This window comes from Nelusetta ayraudi, unplaced genomic scaffold, assembly GCF_046127955.1.
Source record: "Nelusetta ayraudi isolate G7.1 ecotype Tasmania unplaced genomic scaffold, CSIRO-AGI_Nayr_v1 ptg000002l, whole genome shotgun sequence".
NCBI lineage: Eukaryota > Metazoa > Chordata > Actinopteri > Tetraodontiformes > Monacanthidae > Nelusetta > Nelusetta ayraudi.
In genome coordinates this window covers 12,440,696-12,455,405 of record NW_027466052.1, presented here as the reverse complement: position 1 = coordinate 12,455,405, position 14,710 = coordinate 12,440,696, and the positions used below count along the sequence as shown (strand labels likewise).

Here is a 14,710-nt window from a genome sequence, read left to right as displayed (position 1 = left end):
CAATTTGCCGAGATGATAAAAAAAACCCAAACATTCATTTCATTTTTTTTTCAAGATTAATATCATTTGAGGATTTTTTTTTTTTATTAACAAAAGAGATACAGCAACAACAGTTGGTTTATACTGTTCATAGTATATATATATATATATATATATATATATATATATATATATATATACACACTGCTGTTTATACTATATATTCTGTTCATACTGCTGTTTATACTATATATTCTGTTCATACTGTCTATACCTGTTCATACTTGTTTGTATACTTTTTTTTTTTTACCTTGCTGTTTTGTACATTTTCAATTATTTAGGTTCACACCCTGTGACCTGAGTCCTAATTTCGTACCACTAAAATGTAAATGTGAACTGGTATGACAATAAAGTTCCTTTTATTTATCTAAAATAACTAGAACTGGTTGTAGCAAAGTTTTTGTGCAGTGCTTTGTCTCCACCTACTGGGCATCATAGTAATGAGAACGTTGGATTTGTTGTATTGGAACTGATAACAACTGAAAACTTGGAAAAATAAATACATTGGAAAAGTTCAGGAGACTCCAGAAGTTGTTTATCATTATTATTATTATTATTATTATTATTATTATTATTATTATTATTATTATTATTATTATTATTCAAGCCCTTTCACTGGTATGATCAAGATCAAGTGTAAGTAGTTTTGAGTTGGACCCACTTTTTATTTTTATTTTTATTTTTTTTTAATCTATTTACTTTTTTTTCCCTAGGTAATGTAATTGTGTGGTGTGTCCACAAGAGTTCAATGTTGTCCTCTTTATTTCGGAGCTCGGTAATGTAGTTGAGAGAAACAAGTGTACGTTCGATATAACTTCTGAGTTAGAAAAAAAGACGTTAAAGTATATATTTGTTAACTGTTGTTTATTTAAAGCCATCATAGAAAGTGTAGATAGTGTAAAGTTAAACCGTAAATAAAATCGTAAGGATGAGTAAGTAAAGGTATTGACTCAAAGGGAACATAATACATTTTTTAAAAGGATACGAGTATACATTGAGGGAGGAAAATAACAGCAAAGAGGGACAGAGGAAGAGAGAAGGGGAGAGAGACGATGGACGGAGTGTCAGAATGGGGGATACGCGCCTGCATCCCTTCTGATTTATCTCATGGGAGTTGTAGTCCATTTGTCGTCTGCTTGGTCAACGCTCGCAAAAAACAACATCTGAATTTTAGAACAAAATATGACGTATTCGCTTTATTTTAAGACTTAATTCGGTAGAAACCTTCCTCGTCTAGAGAATATGTAAGTTTTGATAATTGTTGCATCAAACCGTTGAGAAAATCATGCGCGTAAAATAAACTGTGGGTCCAACTCAGCCCGGAAGTAGGGCGGGACCTCGGTTTAATAAACATGGCCGTTAAGTCCTTTACTGCATCAGGTATTACGTTTGGCTCAAGTTGTTTGACTTTCAGGAAGTAACCGACGTTAACTCACGCTATAACAGGTGGAAAGAAAATGTAGACACGCGGCGAAGCCCTTTTTTCATACTTCCACCATTGTTTTCTCGTGTGAGAAGGGCGTTGTTAAACTTAGTGTTGTACTTTTTTTTTTGCCTGCTAGCCACCGAAGCTAACGCCGACGCCTCAACATCAAGTTCTGTCAACTTTTCTCCACCAGCTCGGCGCAGTTTGTCATTCTCACTGCATATTTAAATGGAGGAGACCCGTCGCTGGAAATGGCTGCGTCGATGATCTATTTTAATTCCAAGAAGTCCTTGCAATTTTTTTTGGATTAAGACCTCATCGAAACTTGATTGAAGGCTCTTTCGGGGGTTGACTTTCTTCACTGGCAGCCACCAAGCGCTTGTCAGGCAGCCGTCGAGGATCGTCCCTGAAACGGTGGACATAAACAATGTTTTCTGTCAAACCCACGAAGCCAACCTTCAAGTCTTATCTCCCTCCACTGCAGGTATGTGTCTTCCTTTGCCTGTTGGTAGTAAAAAAAAAAAAAAAAAAAAAAAAAAAAAGAAGAAGAAGAAGAAGGGGGAAAAAAGCCAGTTCTTAAATCGCAAAGTTGCGACGCTTTCTGAATAACTAACTTTGATTTAGAGAGAATTTGCTGTGATTCCGTATAGGTTGACCAGGTGTCAAAAAATAGAAGCAAGCGGTCAGAAATTATGCTCAAACCCTAGCATTACGCCGCTCTAAAAAGAAAACTAATTAGAAATATTTAAAAAGTTTTAGTTCAGACCTCCCTGGGTTTTTAAACGTTCCATGTTTCCACTGGTCATCATCCTGTTTTTCTGCCTGCATGGTCCCCGAGCAACTGACAGAGAATAAAGATTGCAAGATTTCTGATTTTGAGACCTTAATAAGAAAATCCCCTCTGAACCATATTCATTATTTTTAATGACCACTGCACGTTTATTCATAATGGTGAAGTCGTTTGTCATTATTTTTCGACCGGCTAAGTGCTTCCAATCTGGGATGAATGGCAACGAGCTATTTGGGCTACTTCTCCACGTCGAGAAGAACGTCACTCACTCCACTCAAATTTTTGCACTTTGACGCTCAAAATATTCGTAAGAGTCAAAGTCTTTAAGTAGTCATTCATTCACCCCATTTGAGTGTGGTTGTGCTGAAGTAGCAAGTGTAGAAGCACATGACTCACGGCATGTCAGTTTATCAAGAGTTTCTTGCAGAACTAGTTGATAGGCCCATCGGCTGAAAGTAGAGGTAGACTGGAGCATGACCTCCTCATGGTGACTACACTCATATGCTCTGTATTCTTTTCAGCACCACCCTCTGTTTTTGTTCATCTGTGCCTTTTTTTTTTTCTTTTTTTTTTGCTGTTGTTTGAGTCTTGTAAGTTAGATGATTTCCTGTTACTATGACAGCTGGGATAGTCTCCTTCAGACCACCACAACCCTGAGTTAAGGAAGAAGCGGGTATTGAATGATATCCAATAATAATGATAGTAATAACAGCTGTAAGAATGTTGACCATCTTTGTAAAAAAAATGAGCTTAGACTAGGTCATTACTGTCACGATAAAGCCATATGCCCACGTTTCCTTTTACAACTTTGTTGTTCAGACTTCGTGCACTACATAGACAAGCACTGGAAAGATTATTTTCACTCAGACTGATTGACCATGGTTAATGAACCATCCCGTAGGGATATGCTGACCAATCCAATGCTTTCTCTCCAGACTGATGTGAAGAAAACTATTGAACCACCCATCAAGAAGCTGGAACCAAGATTACTTCCAGGTTTGTTTTTTTTATGCACATCTAAAAGTATGAATGCATCAAAAAACCTTCAGCAACAGAACGATAGATGTCGTCCTCTGTCTTTGATGTAAGAGTCATAAAACATTCATCCTCACATTTGCTGTAGGCAGTGTGATGCCAGTCATTTTTTTTTTTCATTAATTCTTCTTCATGTGCCAAGTAGAAGAGATGTCAACAGTTTTACAAAGCAGCATGTTGAGTTATTCTAGATTTTTCTTCTGGAAATAATTTCAGTGGCAGCAAGAGTCCACCATAAAACCTTCAAACAAATAATTGAGCTGCAACATTTTCCCTCATGCAAATCACACATTTCTTTCCCCCAGATTATATTATAATAAATCTAATATATGTGTGTATATGTATGTGTATATATATATATATATATATATATATATATATATATGTATGTATGTATGTATGTATGTGTGTATGTATGTATGTATGTGTGTATATATATATATATATATATATATATATATATATATATATATATATATATATACATATATATATTGTAATACAATATACTCTGTAACATTACAATATTTTAAACATACACCTTCTCACATTACCCTGCATGCACTATTTATGCTAGCTGTTGGTGTGTGTTGTTGTCGCACAACACACATTTACCCTCACTGTAAGTTTAGGTAAAGTTTATTAAAGTCTTGCTTTTATTCTGCAGCAACACATTAGGTTTTCTGCGTACGATTATGTCACCAGCGGATATTAAAAAAAATGGAATATTCAAATCTGTAGCACTCCATGAGTTATTTATGCAAGATTTGTATCGGTGTTTTATTGGAACTTCAGAGCCTCTGGTAAACCTACAGCGTTTCACTTCCTTCTGTCTTATCATGAACACAGAGTTGATTGCTTTGAAGACGGCAAGCAGCTTGCGGAACTTATCTAGTTTGCGTTTCAGCCGTGTTGCCCCACTTCTCATATTCTAAAAATGCCCGGGCTGGTGGGTGGGTGAGGGGGGAGCGGGTTATTTTATAGCTACATTCTTGACCAGTTGTTAATTGTGATCATTTTAAAAGGTAGGGTCGCATTTCTTGTAAAACTAGTATATGAGGAGTGCCCACACTTGAGCATGTTAATGTAAGACATGGCTGTGGAAGAGGCATGCCTGTGTAACACATGTAACACAACTGCTTTCACACAGTTACCTCATGTAATTTCAAATTGCTTGAGACATTTTTCATGTTGCTTTTCTGTTTATTTTGCATGGTGTCAATGTTTGTGTCTCTTGTTTTGTTTGATTTCAGGGGAGATAGTAGTTAATGAGGTGAACTTTGTGAAGAAATGCATCAGCACTGAAAACAACCAGGATGACCTGGTGGGAAAGTTGATATGCACCAACTTTAAAGTCTCCTTCATCCCTCAAGATGCCCCACCTAAACAGGTATTTCTCCAAAGCCACTTAAAAGCAGCCAGTGTGTCACAATTAGCCTTCTGCTTGTAGAGAATGCCATTGTCATCATATTTCTTATTTCAATTCAACCTTTATCTGGACAGACATGGCTTTGTGGCTGCCATCGCACTGCTGAGTCATTTCAACGCATGTGTTTCCACACCCTTGTTTGCAGTTGCATGTGCAGTGCATCTGGCAAAAAGGAAGGAAAGCTTATGTTCTTTTTTCCTGCGCCGCATTGTCAATGATATCGCACAAGGAGAGAAAAAAACAGATGCTATTTCCAGCTACAGCACTGCTGTTTTCCACAGTAATAATAATGAATAGAGCTTAATCATCTTACAGTCTCAGTTGCTCAGCTCGATCCACAAGGATTTCACACTTTCCAATGAGCAACAAATGTCTTTCAGTGCTTTCAGGATGTGAAACTTTACTGTTGTTGTGCCCTTGACAGAAAACAAAGTTGTCCCACCTCCTGCTTGAAGAGCACGACATCCCCCTCACCTGTCTGGAACAGGTCGTGACAGGTATGTCTGCTCTTGACCTGTATTTTAATTACCTAAAGGTGAACCTTCACTAATAATTCTATGGATCGTGCATTTGCACAAGGGTAGTGTGCACGTAGCAGGAACCTTTCTTTTGTCCAGTTAAGTGCCAGAATATCTCATGAACTATTCTTTTACATGTCTGTTCTTTTTGGATCAAAGTTCGGCTTTATTTAAAAATATATATTATGATTACGAAATTATGATCTGTAGTCCAAACAGTTCTCTGACTGGTCCTGTTTGTTTTTTCGCTTTTGGTCAGCAGTCTGATAGATGATGTCACAGCTTTAGCCGGGATTAGTCGCAGTGTGTCCTGCCAGGGATAAGCCTTGTTTATACACATATCTCTTCTCTATGGATCACGGCCAGTGCAAGGGCAGCCACTGGCCTTTTATGAAATGCATGCAGTTGTTTTGCAGGTCCTGTTTAAGCTGAGCTGCTGTAAACTGTGTTTGTTGAGGTCTATCGTTAATAAAGCAAAGAACAAAATCTAACCAAATTCATTCATCTGTACATGAGGTGTTGTTAGTCATATTGGCTCTGTGTGTAATACGTAATGTATGTTTTATAAAATTTTATTTATGGCAACTGAGCTGACACTGGCATTTCCTACTCGTGCTTGTTCGTCTCAGTAAATGATGCTAAAGGGAAGAGGAAAGTACTGGGTTCAAACCAGAAGCTGAAGTTCAACCCGACGGAGCTCGTCCTCTACTGCAAGGACTTACGCATCATACGCTTCTGCTTTGATGAGGCCGGACCTGAAGGCGCCAGAAAAGTAAGTGAGAATCAGTTTCACTGCAGCCAAGTTCCCTGATAGTCGATACGCTGACCAGCAAGCAGCCCCGCCCACGCATCGTGTTGCCTTTGTTTATTTGTTCCATGAGAAGTTGATAGAATTGCGCCGAGTTCCAACTTTCTTTTTTCGACTCGTCCAAAGTTCTCTGTAAATTCACTTTCTGTCCAGTGGAAACACAGCCAGTCTCCTTCCTCAGTATTAACTGTTCCCTTTTCTGGCTTAGTCTTTCACTGTCCCCGACACTGCTGCTGACTACACATTTCCTTTCCGGCTGTCAGTTCTTCCTCTGCAGTGAGGAGGGTATTTATGTCTTACAAACTCTGATGTGCTGCACTCTGTGAGTCCGTCCGAATTCACACCACCGACTCGGTCAAAAGGTGTTTTCGCCGTGGCCGTCTGCCAAGCACTGAAAAAAAGTAGCGTTGAGAACAATGATCGTGAGGGCGGAGGAAACACAGAATGGTTGCGATTGTAGGAACAATCAACACGGTGACTGTGACTCATCTCCTGCAAACACACGCGGACAGACGGATGTTTTATTCTTCAGAGCAGAGCTCTTTGTGAGTGATGCAACTGGGAATCCAGAGGGATTTCAGTTTTCTTGTATTCAGGTTTAAGATATGAAAAGGTCTTCTTTTTTTAAGAACTTATTTTGTGCTAATGCAAAAACTAGATTTACCTGAAAGTCACCATGGCGAGCGAGAAGCTGTTTGACACTGCAAGCGTGTGTCTGCGTGCTTGATGGGTTTACCGAAGTCAGACTGCAGCCAACTCAAACAAATATTCAACAGGTTCCCACGCCACAAGTTACAACACCGCAGTACGTCAGTAGCACCCACCGTGGTACCACACGGTACTGAGAATTAATAGATTTCAAATATATGTTTAAAAAAAGAACCACCACAAAGGTTTGAAGTTTTTACTGATGGTTATTTTTCTAAATGTCTAAATCCAACCCTTCTAATCTTGGTCTTAATTGACCCACATGACATGCTTCTAAATGAAGGATGCCATTCGACCACTCTAGATCCTAGTTGAACCTCTGTATGGCATGCAAGGATGGCTCATCAACACACAGAGCACTGCCACTTAGCTGTGCACAATTTTAATATTTTTCAAAAAACAAAACACAAGTGACGGAATGAAATTGAAGAGATTGACAGCCTAGTTTATGTTCATTCTAGTGGGTCGGACGATACAGTGGATTGGCCATGGACCGGGTACAGAACTGTAATGACTTGCCACCATCGGTCTTTGTGTGTATTTTTGGCTGTCATGTGTGTAATTACAGTGTGAACACAGAGCCAGACTCAGTTCTTTTTTTCCCCCTCTCTCTTTCCCCCGGACATATGGAGTTATGCCACCCTGTAATAGCTTACTTTGCCTTAGGAAATTACAGAGTGGGGAACGGCCTCGTCCCTGCCTTCACGCACATGCACACGCACACACACACTTCCCTGTGTTCTCTTGTGTTATTCACAGCTTGGGTTCTGAATAGGCTGCTTTGTATGAGTCCAGTGGATCCACAGAGAGCCTCAGTCCCGCACGCTCGCAGCGGCGAGCTGACAATTTAACATTTTGCCTTCCGCTTGGTTTTGTTTCGGTCTGGTTGAATCTGATTTTTATGCAGTCGACATGAAATAAACTCGACAGCCCCAACAGATGAATCACGTTCAGCTGATTTCAACAGTTCAGCATCAGTTCAAGAGTGCTTCTGTCTGTCTTCTAGGTTTGCCTCGCGATTGCCCACTATTCCCATCCCGCTGATCTCCAGTTGCTCTTTGGCTTCGAGTATCAAGGGCGGCGTTACCACGAATCGAAAGGTGCGCTCATGGCAGGCCGTGTTCCCTTCGTCTGTGCCGTGTTCCCTTCGTCTGTGCTGAATTACACCACATGTTTTTGTTCATCTGTATTTTTATGACTTTTTTTTTCCCCCTTTGCTTTTGGCTGTGAAGAAATTGTGTTTTCTATTATGATGCGTGAACTCAACTGACCGTCTGTTCCCAGGCGAGCGTGTCAACGGATCCACCCCCCCTAGAGGCTTACAAACCTCCATATTTGACCGTCCCTCAGACTGGGATCGTGAGATCAAGAGAACCGGAGCGTCCGAGTGGAGGGTTTGCTCCGTCAACGAGAACTACGTCATCTCACCCAGGTCCTCATCCCATAGTGTTCTCTGACTGCCATAGATGATAATGTTTACATGCTTCCCGAGTGAGTGAAAGTAGAAAATGAAAAATGCAGCGGTGTCGGTTACAGTGACTGTAAATTCATTTCTGGACCGTCTACATTATCTAAGGCCATAAAAAGGAGAAGAGAGGAGTAGACTGTGCTAGATTGTAAAATGTCTGATTGTGGTGTTTATGTATGTAGCAATAAAAATGAGTTGTATTCAAATAGGATTTTGAAACCAAAATAAAAATTTCAGTAACATTTCCTCCGTTTTGCAATTCCAGTCTGCCGGAATACAGTGTGGTCCCAGTTTCTTTGGCAGATCAGGATTTGAAGCAGATCTCTTCGTTCTTCCATGATCATCGAATACCTGTGAGTGATCAGATATCTCCAGTTACCCTGAACTGTGATTTAATTCCTTATGCATGTCTGATTGATGTCTTTTATGTGTGTTCTTGTAGTTCTGGTGCTGGAATCACCCGAATGGAAGCGCTCTGGTTCGCATGACCGTGATCACTGATCCACAATATCAGAGGAAGTCTGAACAGAAGTACGACGTCGTCCTCTTATCCGAGTTGCCGGTTGCGTGTTGATCAATCTCGCACACTGGGCCTTTAAACCTTTAAGTCAACAGTTATTAAAAGTATATTTGACGCACCTTGGCCAGTATGTGACGCCTGCCTGCTCTGCTCTGTTGTTGTTGCAGGGTCTTCACCGCCATCACCAAAAGCCACCCGCAGCGCAACGACGTGGTCAAGTCCGACCTGGACAAGTGTCTGCCCAACATCCAGGACATCCAGTGTGCCTTTGCCAAAGTCAGGCAGATCTGCGTCGTCGGTGAGTTTGTTTGCAAACCTCTTCTCCCAACGCCTCTGTGTGTTTAACCTTCATGATGGATTTTTTTTTTTTTTCAATCTCTTGACTGTTTGCAGATCCTTTTGAGGAGTCTGAGGAGAGGTGGTTTTCTTCTATTGAAAACTCACGATGGCTGGAGTATGTCAGGTATAGAAACACCTCCACTGTGCATATGGCTGGTGGTGCAGTACTTCTCTGTGCCTGTGTTCCCCTCACACATTCATTTGCAGTTTAACATGCATGTGTAATTCTTGTGGTACAAGCTATGTCCACAGCATTGTTTTTGTTATGCTTATATTCACTCTAATTGGACGAGTGACATTTAGCCAGTTTAACAATGTTGTTGATCACATCTGTGGTTTTTCACAGCAACATTCATGTTTTACATCTAATTCAATGCAAGTCCATGAGGGTCAAAGGTCAACTTTGTCCTAGAGACATGGGCCCACTTGCTGCTTCATGAGGATCCCCTAAGACACACCCACGCCAAATTTGGGGCTTCTGGCCCATGAGGAACCCTGAAACCCTAACCCGAATTTCAGCTAACCCTAACCCTCGCTTCATCCTTATCGCTAACCCTAATTCAATGCAAGTCTATGAGGGTCAAAGGTCAACTTTGTCCTAGAGACATGGGGCCACTTGCTGCTTCATCAGAATCCCATAAGACACTCCCACGCAAAATTTTGGGCTTCTAGCCCATGAGGAACCCTGAAACCCTAACCCTAACCCTAACCCTAGCTTCAGCCTTATCGCTAACCCTAATTCAATGCAAGTCTATGAGGGTCAAAGGTCAACTTTGTCCTAGAGACATGGGGCCACTTGCTGCTTCACCAGGATCCCTCAAGACACATCCACGCCAATTTTGGGGCTTCCAGCCCATGAGGAACCCCGAAACACTGACCCTATTTCCAGCTAACCCTAATTCAAAGTCTATGAGGGTCAAAGGTCAACTTTGTCCTAGATACATTAGATTTCAGAGTTTAACTGTAGTTTCTGTTTTCATACGTCAATCAAGGGCTTTTCTGAAACTCGCGGCTGAAATGGTCTACTACCTGGATGGAAGAAATGTTTCCGTGGTTCTTCAAGGTAAAAAAAAAAAAAAAATGTCATTGTCAACATATTCTTTCACAGCTTGAATTGAAAACATATAAAGTCACCTTTATGGATTCTTCTGTCTCACCTGTTCAGAGGAAGAAGACAGAGACCTGAGCTGCGTGGTGTCGTCCCTGGTGCAGCTCATGTTGGACCCTCATTACCGAAGCCTCGCTGGCTTTCAGAGTTTGGTTCAGAAGGAGTGGGTGATGGCTGGCCATCGCTTTTTGGACCGCTGCAACCACTTAAAGAAGAACGACAAAGAGGAGGTGCTCAAGTGACGCGAAGAATACAGGAGTCGAACCAAGCTGATGTGCCTTGATATTTACGTCTGCTTCTTTCTCTCTCGCTTCAGTCCCCGCTGTTCATGCTCTTCCTTGACTGCGTGTGGCAGTTGATGAACCAGTATCCTGCTGCGTTCGAGTTCACCGAGACTTACCTGATTATACTGAGTGACAGCATGTGGATCCCTCTCTTCAGTACTTTTCTCTTCAATTCTCCCCGACAGCAAGCTCAGCACTTACTGGTGAGGAATAAAGCATTTGCTCCTTTTTTTTTTCTTTTTTTTTTTTTTTACAATTTCATACGTTTGTTGTAACGCATCAAGTAAATCAGTCAAGGACACAGATGGTAGTCAAGCACTCAAAATGAGATTTTTCTCTTATATTCTAGAATAGTTGAAACCTTACATTGCAGATCAGTTTACTGCATGTAAGAAAGACTAAGAACAACCAAATTTCATCTCAGACACCATATTTTCCCACTATTCATGTGAGAGAAATAAAAGAAAACAATAACTAAGACGTAATGTACCAAGACAAATGGAAAAATGAGCCGATAAGTCGTGTTTTTCTGCGCAGTGCTGGGCTTCAGTTTGAACGCCGCTGTGTGTTTTTCTACAGGACTTTGCCAAGAGTAAAGCCATCCCTCCAGGAGAAGAACAGACGGCCTATTTCCCTCCAGTTTGGAACTGGTCTCAGCAGTTCTCCACCAAGGACCAGACCCTTTTTAACAACCCCATGTATGTGGGGAAAGGAGCTGCCTGTGTTCAAAATGGGGAAGTGAAAACCTTCAGACGCGCAAAGGTACATTAAGTTCCATTGTTCTGTTCTGTTTTGTTTTTAGGTAGACAAGGTCTTCTGCTTTCATTTAAAAAAAAAAAACAAAAAAAAATGGCTTTTCTTCTCCCTCCTCACCTCCCCACCCCAACAGAAAACCTTCAGCTCCACTTTCCGGGGAACCCCCACGTCCCTGCGCAACGGACTGAGAGGCGGCGAGGAGACGCTGCCCAGGCGGAGCTCCCTGGTGTCGGAGCTGAAGCCAGACTTCACGCCGGTGAAGGACGACAGCCCCTCGGAGCGCTACTTCCGGGACTGGTTCTCACGGCCCGCCGACCAGCAGGGCATGCTGCTGCCCCTGCTCATGCCTTCACACTTGGCCCTGTGGAAGCTGTTCTTCCTGCGCTGGGTCCCCGAAGCGTGCATCCCCGGGGGAGGCCCCGTCACCGCCTACCACAAGCTCTCCCAACTGGTCGACGAAATTGAGATTCTGCAAAGCCAGCTGCGGCAGTACAAGGGGCCTAGCCCCGGCAACACGCCGCTGCCCAGCCCGTCCAGGCCGCCCTCCGACCAGAGGAGGATGTATTTTACAGCCATTTCCTTCAATGACTCTCCGACACCGCCAGACTTCCTCACGTCCTCCTTTCCTTATTCGCCAGCAGGAAACCTGTGCCGCCCCGGCATCCTCGGGACTCCCATCAGCAAGTTTCTGAACGGGGCCAGGACCTGGCTCTCCACAGAGACCCTCGATAACGACACTGTCTGAGGTTGAGGGCGCTCCAGTTGGGAGCTTCAGCTTGTTCTCTTGATACCTCTGTCTTAAGTACCAACAGCAAACACGAGCTTTGGACTCGTGAGTTTGTTTTAATTATAAGCTAAAATTTGCACCGCTGATGCTGTCTTGAAAGTCAATAGAATTCTCAGAACCGAAGTGCCATCTAGAGACCGGAATCATCATTTTCCCAACACGGTCAGGATTAACTGAACCCTAATAATTGGCCTGTGTCATTGAAATATAATGTTAGGTTTATCATTGTCTGTGATGGAAAGTTATGATTCCACGTTGAGACTTCAGATGCTTGTTTTTACTCCAGCAGAGCTGATCGGCAGCATGGAACAGTGACATCTTGGAATTATTTTTTTTTAATTCAAGGAAATGTATGGCAAAATCATATTTCATCTATAATATATTTTTAGAAAGAGGAACAGAAACTAATTTGAAAACGTAAACGCAAAGAGGTTTGGTGTTGAATGTAAAGGCTTATTTCTGTCCTCTGTATGTTGCACAAACCCAATGTTTTTTACTCCGAGTGCCCATTTTTTTAAAGGGGTTGTTGGGATTTCCGTGTAAGTAGCAGGACCATGTTAATTCAGGGTCTCACTTTGTAGCTCAACTTTACTTTTGAAGCCGAGATAACTGCCTGTATTTTTCAGTTTCATCGAGCCGGGGGGGTAGTCTGCTCTGTGGGAAGTGCAGTGAGGAGAAATTCACTCTGTGGCATTTCCTCTTCTCGTTTGAAGGGCTTCTTTCGAACTTTTATAGTGGCCTTCTGGTAAGGCTCCGAGAGGGAAAGCATGCAGATTTGAAAAGGAAAAAATAGTAAATACAAGCAAAGGGAAAATCTGGGGCTTTTACTGAAAACCGGTGTCTGGTTTAGTGAATATTGCGTCGGCTACTACTGTTACTGATCCAATGACCTCGACAGTGACGGATCGATAACCGATGATATACTTTAACTTTATAGGCAAAGCACAAGAAAACATCAGCATTATATCAAATGCATTTTCTATACATGCACACCATATGGGATGTTTCCATGCTAAGTCATAGTGACCAACTGCATTATCTAAATTGTAAATGATTGACAGTAGAAAACAGGCAGTCAAGTGACATCTTCTTTGTCTTATTGTACAACGTTCAATATTTCTATAAGCTTGTGCGCGTGTTGCTGATACTTTGACGGTCGGGCACCCCGACGGTGTCCTCAGAAGTCAGTCCTCCTGAGCTTTGATGAACGGGTCTGGAAATGGATCTGGTGCCTCTTTAAATGTATGCAAAACTAGCACTGTCATGCTGTTAGTGTCTTAAAACGAGAGGGTAGCGTTTAATTTAAAGGTCCTTTGTTGTGTTAATGTAAGACCACTGGACAGACTCGGGCTCAATAATCCCTAGATGTTAGATGAACCAATATACAACAGATGGACTCTGGAATAACTAGTTCAGGTGATTGTTTGGAAGTAGGTGTGTATAGTGCGAGTGCAGAACCTGCCCTCCCAAATGCTATTAATTGCACATTTTACTCAATATATAGTATAGTTTGTTTTAAGGGTGGTTGAATATATTTTTTGGAAGACCATTATAAATACTGTAAATGCTTGAAATTTTCAAAATTAATATTTTTGAATAATGGTACTAAAATACATTTATCCTTGATTTAGTCTTTATATTTTATGAAGAGATATTTATATGCTGTGTTTTTTTCCCCCACTAATTCAGAGTTGCTCTCTGCTGTGATTGCATGACGATTGTGCTCCCACGACGGCGCAGTTTGATCCTGATTATCAGCAGATGTATTTATTCAATTATGCAAATGTTTTGTGAATGGGGGGGGTCGCAACTTATACTGTAAATCCCTTGTGCCTTTTTGGGAAGGGTTTTGTAATCTGTTGAATTGTTCTCATTTTCTAAAAACTAAATCTTCACCGTTTCTCAAAGTCATGTTATAAGGTGAACACTGAAGCTTTTTTTTTCTCTCAAATTTTGGCTGAATGTGTACCAGTAACCAATAAGAACAACCTCTTTAAATGAACATGCCTTCCGACTCTCTTTTCTCTCCTATTTGCTATCCGTCCACTATCAAAGTACTGTACTATTCACATCTCTAAGCATGAAAAATATGTTGTAATATGAATTCACTTTTTTTTTTTTTCTGATGAGAAAAGGGGAATCACTGCCAAGGAGGAACAAAAACAAATCAAACAGGTTCTCAGCTTTCCTGCTTAGTCTCAGGTGCAAGGTGACTTTTATTACTAATATGTTTACATGTCTAATAACCTTTTGTATCTACGATATGAACGTAGCATTTCAATGAGAATTTTGTCTTCATTATTAGTATATAGTTGGAACAATAACTAGAATTTACTTTAAAAAAAAAAAACAACAACAAAAAAAACAGTTGTTATATTTAACAACCAAAGGAGAGAAAAAAAAATCCATCTGTGAAAGGCCTCAAGTTAGTGTTCTGATGCACTGGTCGAGCTCATTTGACTTGTAAATGAGCTCTGAAATAAGCTTCAAAATGAACAATTTGTAAGTGGGGGAGAGGGAGTGACATTGAAAACACACTCTGTGACTGTGGACAACACAGACCTTGTATCACTGGTAAGAGTGATTCATAGGGACATGTTGGATCTTATACCACAACTGTGTGATATGTTGGAACGGTTGCCATGCGGCCGGATAACAGTCAACAAACAGCAAGTTAGGGCGATGGATATCATCA

General features: G+C 41.3%; 1 protein-coding gene across 1 annotated transcript; it reads left to right on the top strand.

Annotated features, from left to right (window-relative positions):
• The first annotated feature begins 1,371 nt into the window (after positions 1-1,371).
• mtmr10 (myotubularin related protein 10) lies at positions 1,372-14,017 on the top strand. Its single transcript, XM_076024531.1, has 16 exons — positions 1,372-1,949; positions 3,191-3,251; positions 4,544-4,680; positions 5,144-5,216; positions 5,867-6,009; positions 7,760-7,853; positions 8,038-8,185; positions 8,487-8,574; positions 8,664-8,752; positions 8,909-9,039; positions 9,135-9,204; positions 10,073-10,143; positions 10,246-10,418; positions 10,505-10,675; positions 11,052-11,234; positions 11,362-14,017. Exons 1-16 carry the CDS (start codon positions 1,893-1,895, stop codon positions 11,971-11,973), a joined length of 2,301 nt encoding a protein of 766 aa, XP_075880646.1. The 5' UTR covers positions 1,372-1,892; the 3' UTR covers positions 11,974-14,017.
• Positions 14,018-14,710: the final 693 nt, after the last annotated feature.

Bases quoted from the DNA above. Each gene is read 5' to 3' on its own strand.
- mtmr10 (XM_076024531.1), top strand. From the start codon at position 1,893: ATGTTTTCTGTCAAACCCACGAAGCCAACCTTCAAGTCTTATCTCCCT. The intron at 1,950-3,190 runs GTATGTGTCTTC...CTTTCTCTCCAG, and splicing joins CTTATCTCCCTCCACTGCAG to ACTGATGTGAAGAAAACTAT. The intron at 11,235-11,361 runs GTACATTAAGTT...CCACCCCAACAG, and splicing joins AAACCTTCAGACGCGCAAAG to AAAACCTTCAGCTCCACTTT.